Genomic DNA, 14,191 nt, shown 5'->3' with positions numbered 1-14,191 from the left:
CAGCCCAGAGCCTACAGCGAGCTCTGTGGTCAAGAGTTCACTCCACAAACAATATTCTGGGGGTGCAACTTACTTCTGTGAAATAAAAACATTTCTGAGGATTTAAGAGTAAAATAAAATCCTACATATCAAGTAATATGTGTTTAACAACAACAAAATTAAATTATTTTATAAAACCTACTTTGTAGAAAATTTTGAGCTTTCTTAAAATGTTCTTTTCTAGGCCAAATTATTTATTAGCTAACAACTACAGATATTAGCAAAAATCTGTTTAGAGATCAGAAATCATTTAAATTATTTTACACACTTCAGAGGCTTTTCAATGCACAGGATATGAGGTGCAAAATGGTGGTCCATTTAAATAGCTATTCTATGTTTCGTATTACCTGCAAATGTCTTGATAAACACGTTTCCTTAAATAAATACATCAATTAGAACTCATAAACTCTATCTGCTTCAGTACAGCATATCTAATTAAATAATACAATTTGAAAGGAGCTCTGTTGTTTCTCCAGTTCTTCTGAAAGCGTACCTGTCGCAGTTCATCAGCCATGAAGAAGGAAGGTGCGTTTGCTTTTGGCTGCATATAAGCAACGTGAGGTGCAGTTGGAGGATAGATGTGGTAGTTAGGAAATACCTAAAAGATAGGGAAGGGGAAAATAGAATGATCAATTTTTCTCAACTGATAAGCTTTATCATTACTGTGATAAACTTCTAATCTTTAAATGACAGTGATAAATTGATACTTTTAATCTTTATATGACAGTGAATTAAAGAGAATTCACTCAGAGAATAGCTGTTATTAGCACACTTTCTAAATGAATTCAGTTTTAAAATCTTTATTGGAATAATCTATTTTTTAAACTCTAGTAAGAAAGGAGACATTTCTTCAGATATGGTAAAATTTTACCTCCAATGAGAGGCACAAGTAGTTTTTTGCAAGTATTTTTAAACGGTAATTGGAAGAGAGGAAGAAAATAGATACTAAAGGTGCTTGGGAACAGTCAGAGCATGGAGTAACTCTGCCCTGGCCGCCCAGAGGAACTGCCCTCTGGAAGGGTCTCCTGCAGCCAAACTGAACAAAGTTGTTATCTAGATGCTTGTTAACACCTCAGACTAGAACAGGAAAGAGGACCAGCATCCTCTGGGTCAGCAGTGGAGGTGAACAGAAGGATGCGACAGAGTATGTACCTTCCAATCGAACTACAACAAAGCCACTAAACTCTACTGCCAGCCTCATGTCTTTGGATCCTTTCAACTGGGCTCTTCCCACCACCCTGCTTTCTTCCCATCTTCCTCTGCCTCTCCTTCCCTCCACTGGTCCACAGCACAAAATCAAAGTACACCCTAAAATATCTTCTATTTTATCCTTTCATATTTAAAGCTGAAACAAACCCTTTTTTTCTCTTTTAAAAATGAATTCAGCTGATTCCACTGCCCTCAGATGATTGTTCTGCTCTGGATCTCAAGCAGGAAGTGGTTTTGCAATACTTGAAAGGTTTCCTTTAACTACACCTGCAAGGAGAACAGTGCCTCCTTTCCCTGGCCGTGGTTTCCTTACATCAGGCAGTACAGTTGGGCTGAACTACCTCAGGTTTACCAGGAGTGTATTTTTAAGAGCTGTGTGAAGGGTAAAAACATTGTGAAAATGTGCTATGTATAATATCCACAGAAACAGCTGAGACAGTTTTGTGACAAAAGAATCTCTTTATAGGTTAAACTGAACTTTTTTCTACAAATGTGATAAAATAAAAATGTACGTAATTACAAAATATAATAACCCCCTCCCCAAAAGCAAAACATTGATGGAATTCTTACTTGAAAGAACCAAGGAAAGTCTCTACTCTACCTCAATTATTTGACCTTCTGCTCGGCAAGCTGTTCTGTGATAATTTTTGAAAGATCTCTGACCAAAAACAAAAACAGAACAAAAAACTATTAGCTGCTTAATTATTTTTTAGAAAGCATTTCACATGATTCACAAGTATTTCCATAAATGTTTTCACATTTATTTCTCAGACGGTGGTCACTTACAGTTGGGGGATCAGTCTCAGAGACACTAAGATTCAAGAGTCACAACACGAAGGCAGAACTAGGACTCTTAAAAGAGGAAAAATAAAAAGCTGTTCTCTTTCCACTCAAACTGTCTTTCAGTAAAATATGAAATGTAATCAACCAAAAATAAATCATTAATTTAATTTACAGGATCAAAATCTGCTTGCTTACTAAAATCCAAATATACTTTTCATATAAGCCTATTAGCTATGATTTTGTCCAATGTTTATGGTGTAGACCATCTTTCATATTTTAATGGAATCTGGCATTCTTATTCATGAGAGCTTCATCTACTACTTACTTTTCTATGGGTAAATAATTTCTGAACATGGACAAAATTACAAAACTGCAAAGGTACACCTTATGGAACATGACCTTCCCTCTCTGCCCGCTCCCCCCTTCTCACTGCAGTCCTTGGTGGCCCTTTGCCTACCTCTAACCAGGGCTCCCTGAACTCCTCCTTCGACCAGTGACCCACATTGGAGGCCTCCTATTGCCATGTGCTCCATCACCCTGAGTTCCAGCTATTAAATCACTGCCTCACCTTCCAAGTATTGACCATCAGTTTGCTTTCAGTCACTACTGTTAAGAAACCATCAACTTCTCTAACTTCTCACCAGAGGTGAGTCTACCTACACTTACAAACAAGTGTCAGCAAATGGCAATCACAGCCGGCACAAGTACTAGGGGATCCCTACAGCAAGACGTGCTGTAAAGTATTAAACTCGAGTGTGAATATACAACCAGATCTGTCCAAACCTAGAGTTATTATTGGGATTCCCTGGGGGGCTCAGATGGTAAAGAATCTGCCTACAGTGCAGGAGACCTGGGTTTAATCCCTGGGTCGGGAAGATCCCCTGGAGAAGGGAATGGCAACCCAAGAGGTTTTATTACTGTAGAAACAGATTACTTTGAAGAAATAAGAAGAGATTAGAATTATCATCTGAGTTAGAAATGAGTTACCTTTCCACATCACAGTAAAAAGATACAAGAGGGGGTAACCTCCTTGTCTCTCTCATTAATAAGCAGCTGCTCTAAGGGCCCTCTCTTCTCCCTTGTTTAAAGCACACGCACCATTCCACTCAAAGGTGCTGGAGTCGTGTCTGTATAAAAGTACGTCGTCCCACCAACGGTTTCCTTTTGGATCACTTGACCAGAAGATGGTGTCTGAGAAACAGGATTATTCCCGGGCGTAGAGGCACTAGAAGGCACCATATAATTTGCTGGATTTGGAGTGTGGCTTCTTCTTCTGGGGGCAGGAGAAGTATGTGGAGTGATCTTGGGGGAGTGAAGAGGAGAGGATCCAGCAGACAATGACATTCCTAAAGTAGACGGAAGAGTGAAAATTGGTTTTAGAGAAAAAAATCTGAAAACTAAAATGCAAATACTCATTTGGAAGAAAACATATTTAGCAAAATTCTCTAAGTGCAAGGAAAAAGACAATTTTATCTTGTCCTAGAGAAAGCTCTGATTAAAGCAAATGTAAAGAATTTCTTTTTTTCAAAAACAGTTAATTCCAAATAAATTAGGAAATTTACTGTAAGAATAAGTCTCCTCCATATCAAGGTTTACATGAGAAACAATAAAAATTATTAACTTAATAAATGAATTTAATTGAAAAATGACAAATAACTGTGACTATAAAATTATGCCTTTTATGAAAGTCTTTCTTTTATAAAAGGCAAAATTCCTTTTTTTGTAAAGAATCATTTAAAACTGTGGTTATTAACAATACAATTACCACATTTCCTAAAACATGATTTACTATGAAAAAAATCAAACTACTTAATGAGATTTATTAGATTTCTTTGGGCCAAATACATTTAACAGAATGGTTTGCAAAAGCAAAAGAAAACTTAGTCCTAGTTGAAATACATGGCAGCTTAAATATCGTATTTTTTTAAATCAAGAAGTATACTATTTTGATGCCTTTTGTCTTTAAATAGGCATACACTATAGTAGACAAATAAAATTTCTGCAGATGCATACTTAGGCCAACTGGTATTACTCTGTTCTTGAAAGTTTTACCTAAACACAACTAGTAAGAAAGCAATGTATGCACAGTATCCTCTATCATGAATTTACAGTGAAGAACGGGGAAGGACAACTGTCTTCACCCTTGAGGAGACTCCAGGCTAGCTGAGGAAGCAAGACCAGGTCACATGAGGAAGACACAAAATGACTCACAGAAACACTCAAATATAAACCAATATACCGCAAACTACATGAATAAATGCAGATGGAATGCAAATTAAGTAAAACCAGGTAGAGTTCATCAAAGGCTTAATGGAGGTGATCAGTTCTGAGCAGACTGAAAATAGTTTCTAGAGCTACCGTTACACTTTCTGGCAGGAAAAAAAAAAGTTTATCCAGAAATGATTTTCTGGCTATTTGGGGAATGATTGAAAACCTTCTTCACCTTTGGGATAATAGGCCATCTCATAATTCAAGAAAAAAGTTACCAAAATGCCTCTGGTCACAAAAATATGACTCATTAAGCAGGAGTATGAATTTAAAATACCAAGAATTCATAAAACATCAACACTGTTCTTTGAAAAGATGTAGGTAAACAAAAATAAAGTGAAAACTGAGATAATATTTATCTTTATTCTAGATAGCCCTCTGTACTTCCTATACAGTCCTGACATAATTATGTCACCTGCTTTTCTGAGCAACTAAGTGAGGTACGTCAGGTCACAAGCACCACAGTAGAGATTAGAATTTAGACATTGGGGGCTTTTTATCTGACCAAGGACAAATGTACGTAGCCAATAGCGAAGCCAGGCCTCAAACCCAAGTCTCCACACTTTCAACTTAACTCTTTCTGCTGTTAACACAATGTCTACTGTACTGACATTATAACTGGTCAAGAATTTGCAAATATGTCTTAACGTCTAAAACCCTTAAAAACGTATTTATAAGGAAACCAAGCTATTAAGATACAGGCTTAATTTAGGAGGAAAAAAAAAAAAAAAAAAAAACTGTTCCAGAGTTTTGCGTTTTCTTCTAACTCTGTATATTATACATTTAACTGTAGGTTAATCCATACTGTAAAAATTGGGAGGATTATTTTCAAAAGATAACTACTCCCCAATTATCGAGTATGAAACACATCTAGATAGGTTTCCTAAAGCTAATCTCTAAGCCTTTCCTAGATAATAAAGCTGGCCAAGTCACCAAAGAGTAAATTTGTTTACTACCTTCGAATTAAATAAACAGCAACAAATACAGCTACCAATTCTTAAGCACTTTCCATGTGTCAGGCGCTAAACAAAGTGCTTCACAAATACCAGCCTATTTAATCCTCACAAAGATCCTGTGAGGTAGGTATATCATAGTCACCTCACAGAGGAAGAAACTAACTTAAAAATAACTTTTAAAAATTTATTGTAAAGGCAAATATAGATTATTAAACAAAAGAATTAAGATTCAACCTCAGGTCGATCTGATTCCAAAGCCTGAACTCTTAGCCAATATCCAATACAGGTGCCCAACACCTAAGTCTTATATAGGGGTACAAGTGAAACAAAAGGTAGACTCTCTCTTTAAGGCTAAATACGTGGAAAAAGATTACCAAAAACAAACTAGTAGAATTTACCAGTTGTAAGCAACAAGCTTTCTCTTAATTTTGTGGCTTTCTACTACAAAGTTTCAGCTCTGAAATTTGAGTTCATGTATCTGACCAGAAGCTGACTGGAATTATTTAAACACACACAAAACACAACATGCACAAATAGTAACAAGTATCACAACCCATAAGCAGAACAAGATAACTAAATTGTATGGTAAGCGAGAAATGAAATTTAACTTCTAAACTACAGAAACATCAAATCTAGTCGCAAAGGGCAAAGCTTTGTGGCACCAAAGTGTTTTACCAACATGTTACAGAACTGAGTAAAATATGCATATTATCTGCTTGATGAGAGTTTTTCTGTCTGGTATTGTGAAGACAATAACCACAACACAATACTAACTACCCACATACAGGACTATGAAAGAAAGTGAAGTCGCTCAGTTGTGTCTGACTCTTTGAAATCCCCATGGACTGCAGCATGCAAGGCTCCTCCATCTATAGGATTTTCCAGGCAAGAATACTGGAGTGGGTTGCATTTCGTTCTCCAATACAACACTATAGATGGCACAATGCAACAGAACATTACTACAGAAATGAGCAGTTAAAAATAGAGGTGAAACGAACAGATTTCATCTCTCACATGTAAATGTTCCTTTATAAGTTCCATCTATCCTTATACGGCGGGGTGGAGGCAGGGTGCTACTTGTGGTTATTACAAGTCTGCTAATAATTAGTACTCAGTCACTGGAACACTTAGGCAAATACAGCAAAAGAGTGATGATACCATGAGAGACAATCCGGAAGAATGAAAATCTTGATTTAAAACAATAAGCTAATTAAAAAATATTTCATTTGTGTATTTATTTTTTGCATTACTTTTGTAATTCACTCCTAAAATGATATTTTGGTGACATTATATATAATAATTACACTATAATTTCTTATTAAGTGAATATACAAACTTAGATATTTAAATTATGCTATGATAAGCTAACTGCTTTAGAACATTTGAAAAAAATCCTTCTTAAAACAACCGAATTCAAATAAAAGTAAGGAACAAAACAGAAATGCTCACTGGATGGATTAACTAGAGCAATTAACAAAACAAAGGGAGATATAAAAAGTTCAAGCATAACTTATGAAGGCAAAAGTATCAGTGTTTCTGGAGGACATTATTCTATACCTGAAAATTCAAAAAAAAACAAAAAAAAAGACTTTTGTAAATAATGACAGAATGCATTAAGTAAATGGCTCCAATATTAATATATACCAAATGAATATTTGGTCTTAAATACAAACATCCATTTAAGATAATGCTAAAATAAGCATTCTCTTTCCTCAACCCCAACCAAAATTATGAACACACAATATTGTGAGATAAAATATAATATCCACATTTTAAAACACAGCTGAAATAAAAAGAATAAAAACAGTAACTCCAAGAGCAAGAAATTAAGGCAAAATTATGAACTAGAGGTTATATCATGGGAACTCTGGAAAATCACATCCTAGGCCAGATACAGAGTCTACAAATTGAGGCTTTAATGTTCACAATGGCATATGAAACATGGCCTTTAGCACATAAAACGTGGAGAACGAAATTCAAATTCCAGTGTAAAGCTAGGAGTCTGGAAAAGCTGTACCATCAGTCCTGCTGGAGGAGAAAATGTCTACCCACCCGCCCACAGAGGCAAAAGGTAGTCTTGTCTGAGGAGAAGGCTGGGGTGGTGTCAAGAGAAATGAAAACCCAATCCCTGTACCCTGCACTGGGGCAGGAGAGAAAATTCCCAGGAGATTCCATGTTGGGGATCCTGGTGAGGGATGAGTATAAAATTTAAATTGCACTGGCAATGGACACCTGGATAAAGCACACACCAACTATTTCAAAAAACACATCTACAGTGCGTAACACACAGAGATCGATCTCTCTCTAGAAAATAACTCCACGTGAAGGAACTCCAAGAATGACGTGTGTACAATACTTGATCAACACCCTGAGAATCAGAACACACAGAACAATGAATCCCAGATAACAGAAACCTATAAAGGAGATTTTTTAAAATCTACAGCTAAAATGACTAAGGTCATGAAAAAAGTGATAAACATCTCACTCACAGACACACACACACACACACACACACACACATCCCTGTTATTTGTTCTTCTTAAACAGAACTAGACTCGATAAGAGCAAAAAACATAACTATTAAAGGGAGAAAAAAAATTTAACAGATGAGTTAAATAGAAAAGTAGACATAATCAAAGACAAGAAAAGTAAACCAGACAAGAATCTAGAAATAAAGGTTAGAAAATATAGAAGACTGGTTAAGATACACAAAAGGTAGAATGAGTAGGTGAGTTTCCAGGACAAAAAAGACCAAGAATACTGGAGAAGCAACATTCAAAGAAAAGCTTTGGGATTTTCAAGAACTAAGAAATCCTCACTCAAGAAGTACTCAACAAGAGTTCTGAACAGAGTAAGTAAAGACAAACCTCTTGCAACCAATCAGGTGGAACTGTTGCATGCAAAAGACAGAGAAAAAACCCTAAAAATTATAAAACTTTGTGGAAAAAAGTGAAAGTTGCTCAGTGGTGCCCAACTCTTTGCAACCCCAAGGACTATACAGTCCATGGAATTCTCTAGGCCCGAATACTGGAGTGGGTAGCCATTCCCTTCTCCAGGGATCTTCCCAACCCAGGGACTGAACCCAGGTGTCTCGCACTGCAGGTGGATTACTTACCAGCTGAGGGTATTTTAAAAGGCCTGCAAAAAAGAACTGGAGAGAGAGCCCATGGTCATGGATAGAAAGACTATACTGAAATCTTAACGACCCTCTTCGATTCACCTAAAGATTCAATACAACTTCCCTGAAGGTGCCTGGCTGCTTCACGGATCCACAGTCTTCAAGGCTTTCCCCTCCTCTGGCACCCTCATCAACATCACTCCTTGTCATCAATGAGTTCTCTAGACCCCATCCTCACAGCAAATTCTAGGTCAACTTTCTGAAAAATTTTCTTACTCTATAAAAATTCTCTGGATGCTCGTATTTAAAAATTATTCCCAGCATTTTGTACTTTATCTTTCGCTGCCAGGAGCACACAATTCAAACTGTCTCTATGTAAGGAAGAACTGTGCCTCAGTCCTCTCTGCATTCCCAACTACACCCTCAATGGCATGGTGTTGGCACATAATACATTTGTCAAAAAGAAAGAAAGAGGTGAAAGTTTCATCTTCTTGGTACAGTGATAGCTATGATCAGGAAACGAGGAGTGCCACCACCAGAATTATCTGAGCGTAACAAGAAGTTGGGAGGAGAAAGCAAGAGTTCATGCTGTCAAGTGGCATAGATGCCAGTCGTCCCTATTTACAAGTAAACATCAAACAAGCAAATGCGAAAGAGAAAGAAGAATTTGAAAGAATTTGAGATGAAGGGCATTCTTCTGACGCAGCTGAGTATCTTTGCACTACTCTTTGCAGATCTCTGCAGCCTGGGTAAATCCAGATTACACTAGCATTTTAACTAAAATTGTAGATGCCGTTGTAACTCAAGTTGTTAACTTTATCAAAGTTCCAATAACCAAACTAAATGCTCAGCAATAAATTGTCATGTGTGGCTACACAAAGGCGAATGGTTTAGATTCGAAATCACCAAACTATATCTCCTATTGAACAGATGAATGAATTAAAGACAGAGGAAGCATCATCTTCTTAACAAGAGGGCCAACTCTAACCCCAAACAGGGCCTCATTTAAGAGAAAATCAGAATAAAGAATTTATAAGATCATAACCAGGAATATAAAAACCAAAGCAACTACTAAAAATATAATTCTTACTTAATGGATTTTTTTAAACCTAAGTCCCCAATCACACCCCCTCCCAAATAAGACAATGCACAGTGACAGCTCAAATAACAGACACTAAGTTTATACTCCTAAATTCTAACAGGACCTTAAACACGCAACAAATTAATAAATCCTTTTCCTTGACATTGCTTATGATGACTTAAAAGATGGGTATAAAAGGTCAACTCCAAAATTGAGCTCAGGGCGCCTTCTGCCCCTCCTGCCCCGACTTGCTCTTCAGTGATTTAGAAACAAACTTTACTTCTTAGTCCATTTCTATCACTAGCTGCTCTTAGTAGAAGGAGAAAGTGAGTTTAAAATAAGTGTTTAATTGTAATTATTGACAGTAAAAAGTCTGGAGTTATCTGCAATTCATACACCCTGTCAACCTCCAAGATGCTCTAGGTAGCTATACTATATACAGGACAGATTTCTACTGAATATTTCAGTAGGATATTTCTATTCTACTGAATAGAACTTCTAAAATAAAATGTTAAAAAGCTACAGAATAACGTCAGAAATGCGCTAAATTCTCCACGTGATGTCAACGACGATTGCATAAATAAACTGGTCTAAAATGTAATCCCTACAGTTTCTAAGTAAATTCAGAACAAAGTTTCTTGACTGGGGATCAGTAAGACCACACCCATGTTCAGAAACAGACTGAAACTGGAAAGACTCGGCACAGAGTTGCGCTCACGACCATGACTGACCATAGCAGCAGGTGCATGTCCAGATCACAAGAGAACAGGGTCTAGGGGGGTTACCAGGGGGCTTCCTTACAGGTTCTTCTTCGTGAGGCGTCACTCTTCCTCCAGGAACACACATGCAATGATCTACTCAGGGAGGGCCACCAGAGACTCCAAGGTCCACCAGGCAACCAATGTCCTCATAGGTGACTGGTCACCCAAACACCCTCTGCCTAGCACCCACCAGAATCCCACACGCCCGGAAGGAAAGCACATGTGTAGCACAAACCACAGTGTTTGCACAAAGGGTCTAGGCACAGGAAACCACCCTCATCAGTTAGGGAACAGCGGGAACACGCCAACTCCAAGGTCCCAGACGTCAGCCTAGGGCCAACCTTGCAGGCAGGCTGTGTTAAGGACAGCAGTCTTCAGCCTGCTATCTTAACTCACTTCTGCACAGATACCCTGAGCTGTCTACCACAGTACAGTCACCACTTTTCTGTGGTAAACACTGTTATAGAGAAATATCAGGGAAAATGTGTTTTTCACATCTGAACATATGCCTCAAGGAAAAACAAGTAAGCTTTAAGTTAGGGCAATGGACTTATATTGATTCCACTATGTATGGCTCATACATACTGACAGAAATTATGTAACTAGCGATGTACACTCATGGCTAGGAAATACAGCAAAGAAAACTTAAATTTAGCTCATATAAAAAGGAGTTGAACCTATGTGTTTTATCAGCTCTCTTCTTCAGTACCTGAACTATCTAAACATACACAGTAAAAGAAAACATGTATGTTGTGGCTTATAATGAGATTTCAGCTACTAATAAATAGAAAAGGTTGCATGATATCATTAGTTGGCACATTTGTCTAGTACACTAAAATTATAGAAGCGATTCATAAGTTTACTTATTTAAAAATTAGAGGTATATGAAACAAAACTTTATTCTCAGTAAATAACTGCTGGACTTCCAGAGTAACCCTGGGCCCCACCCAGACTATGGTTTGGTGCACACATTAAAAAAACAGCTGCTTTCAACAAAAACTACGCACAGCTTTTGCCCCAAAAATTCTAGTTCTGGAAAGCAGCCTCAAGAAATAGTCTTAAATCCTGAAAGATATTTATAGCTACAATAAATGTATATATACCCAGAGCACATACATATATACTGACCATTAAATGGTAACACTGTAATTCAACATCTTAATAGATAAGTTTTTAAAAATTGAATGGCAATTTGAAGGTCAGAGAAAACACTATCAATCAATTGAAGTTTATTAAGGTGATAAGAGTGATTTTAGGGGAAAACAGCTCTTTAAAAGTGAAGTTCTCTGATATACACTAAAATTTCCCCATGACACAGTATTTAATTAAGAAACAAAAGCTGTTTGAGTACTTAATAACTTTACCTTAAAAAGCTTCTTTTAACTTTATGTTTTGAATAACCTTGAGCATGTTTATTTACATCAATATTAAAGTTATTGTTTTCATTGCCTTATAAATAAAAAATACATCATTAAAAATCCTAAACTCAAAAATCCTTAGTATTTTTGTTTAATGATAATCACTCCATTAAGTCTCACTTAAACAACTATTTAAATTAAAGATAAAAAGGAATCTACTTCATAAACTGCCAGTGGTTTGAGGAGAATGTTTTACGATTTCCAATTTTTAAGCCAGAAGTAGACCAAGCTTTTCCCCTCTTTCTACAAACTAAATAACTGGTGCCTGACAGAGCTTGGGCACATAAGCTCAGAGAAGGTAGAAATGAAGGTAGACTCTAGGTCCCTTGAACACTATTACAACCCACTGCAGCACTCCACACTGTTGAGTTTAACCGAAATTTAAATCCCTAAAAGTCATTAAAAAATAATACACCTAGAAGAAAAAGTTATGAGGAGGAAATGTGATTTAAGGCAGAAGAATTGCCAAATATCAGAACACATAAAATGTTAAAGAAGAGGAGGATGGTACACCAGGTTTAAAGCATTCATCTGTGCAAAGCTTCTGGATTCCTAGGGTAAGCCTCTAAATTCTACCATCAACCCTAAAGAGTTAGGTACTGTAAGAAGAAACAAGTCATACGAAGCTGTGCAGAACTGCTGAGGACAAGGGTGACTCAGAAAACCTCTGAGTTTAAAGACAATTAGAATTAAAGACCTGATTAGTGTTTTGGAAGAATCCTAGCAATACAGAAGTTTAAATTTTTTTTCTTGATTAAAGTTTTTTAAAATTTCTAATGATACTAATTTCTCTTCCCTTCCCTCAAAAGGCTATTATTACACTGACAGGGTGCATTTTATGAGACATGGCATCTAAGAATCCAGGGACTACCTGGCAATAAATAATCCTTCAAGATGTTGCCAGTAAGTTCTTAAAAAGTAAATATTGCTAAATTCTGTTTTGGGAACATTTTACCATCAATTTTAAGTTACAAACTCAGGTAAGAAAACTTTAAAAGTGGACCTAAGTAAATATTTAACCGAGACAACCATCACCTAGGCATGTCTGTATGTTAAATATGGATCTAATCCTCCAACAGACTGTACAAAATACAACAAACCCCACTATCCAAAAAGCAACAGGATTAGGACGTGAAAGCCAAGATAATACTAGTCTGTACAGTCTTTACCTCTTTCCCCATAAAAACTCCATCATTCAGTCAAATTCAGCTTTGCAGATAATTATCAAAACTGATTAAAATTTTATTAATCCAAAGTACCAGACTTAAGGTATTAATACTCATGCAACTAATGAACCTAAAGCTAAAATGTGTGAAAGCTCACTTAGCTAAAGCCCAATTTTTCACTCAGACATGATCAATGATCACTTGCATTTCTACCCTAAAAAATGAAAGATAATTTTACAATCAATTTAAATACTAAGTAATATGCCTCTTATTTCTCTACATTTTAAATCAAACTATCAAATGATTAAAATAAAATTAACATTTATAATCCTTTAACTCTCAAACCACAGAAGTTATTTGTTACCACATGGATCATACACCTCTGGTTGAAGTATTTCCTTTATCACGCCACACCCTGTTTTTAAAAGCCTCCCAAAAGACAATTTGCAGTATTCCTGTGTAATTCATAAGGGCCCAGAATATTAGGATATGAGAAATTTCCTCTCTGTAATGTTTCATTAAAACATTAAAACTTTCATTAAAAAAAAAAAACCATTTAATTGAAGATTGAGACTAAAAAATAACAATAACCTTTTAAGGTTAAACATTGCTAATTATCAAGATCACATTACAATATTAGCCATGATCCACAATAAAAATTATTAACTAATCTAATAAAACAGATGCTAATCAAATTAATTTAATCCTCAGAGTTTCAAGCCACAAATGCAAACTACCTTTGCAAAGATGAAACAACCCAAATGCCAAAAGGTTTAAAGGTGAGAAATGTGTATGAACCCCACAATAAGGATAACTTGAATTCATAAACAGATTGCAAAGGCCCTCTGTGGACCTCTCAGGGGCATACTAATTCTTGATGGCAACAAATAGCAGTAAAATTTCTACGCTTTTAAAGAATTGTTTCATTAAGTGTGGTGATAAAACGAAAACAAAGTCAAAAAGAATACTGACGTTAACTGCCAGAACTGATTCCTTCAGAAACCCTGTTTTCACAACAGCAACCCCTTATGATTAGGGGAATTAAAAGTTGCTGAACTCAACAATCCCTTCAGTTAAACAAACAGACCCCTCAGAGCTGTCCAACGCTGCCCAAACTATCCATCCTTTAGTCGAATCAGTCAGTTTCATGAATTGTAGGATTTATCTTCAAGTCCAGTGCTGACTCAGAGGGTAGCTTGTTCCCTAGAGAAAACAACCAACAACAATCAGAACAGCTACTGCTCATAAGGTCTTTCAATAACCAAGTGGAAAGGACAACTTAATGGGTCCAAAAAAACAGTTCAACTTCCTTTCAGCTACAAGAGTAGCTGATAAACTGAAGGCATCTATATGCCATAGGCAGTTCTTGGTTAAAGCATTAACTTGGTTACA

General features: G+C 36.4%; 1 protein-coding gene across 12 annotated transcripts in view; it reads right to left on the bottom strand.

The window, feature by feature from the left end:
- The window catches only part of PAN3 (poly(A) specific ribonuclease subunit PAN3), a 123,617-nt gene that overhangs the window by 28,666 nt on the left and 80,760 nt on the right, over positions 1-14,191 (bottom strand). For 9 of the 12 annotated variants that reach the window (XM_025262879.3, XM_044927305.2, XM_025262884.3 and 6 more), the window contains 3 exons: positions 3,130-3,377; positions 1,850-1,906; positions 533-637 (listed from right to left, as the gene is read on the bottom strand). In XM_025262879.3, the coding sequence (XP_025118664.3) occupies positions 533-637; positions 1,850-1,906; positions 3,130-3,377 (410 nt within the window). The remainder of the gene's footprint in view (positions 1-532; positions 638-1,849; positions 1,907-3,129; positions 3,378-14,191) is intronic. The other 3 variants (XM_025262876.3, XM_025262881.3, XM_025262882.3) reach the window with 1 other exon arrangement.

The sequence above is a fragment of the Bubalus bubalis genome, chromosome 13 (genome assembly GCF_019923935.1).
Source record: "Bubalus bubalis isolate 160015118507 breed Murrah chromosome 13, NDDB_SH_1, whole genome shotgun sequence".
In the NCBI taxonomy this organism is placed as follows: Eukaryota; Metazoa; Chordata; class Mammalia; order Artiodactyla; family Bovidae; genus Bubalus; species Bubalus bubalis.
The sequence above is the reverse complement of the archived record's forward strand: the minus strand, read 5'-3'. Positions and strand labels throughout refer to the sequence as shown.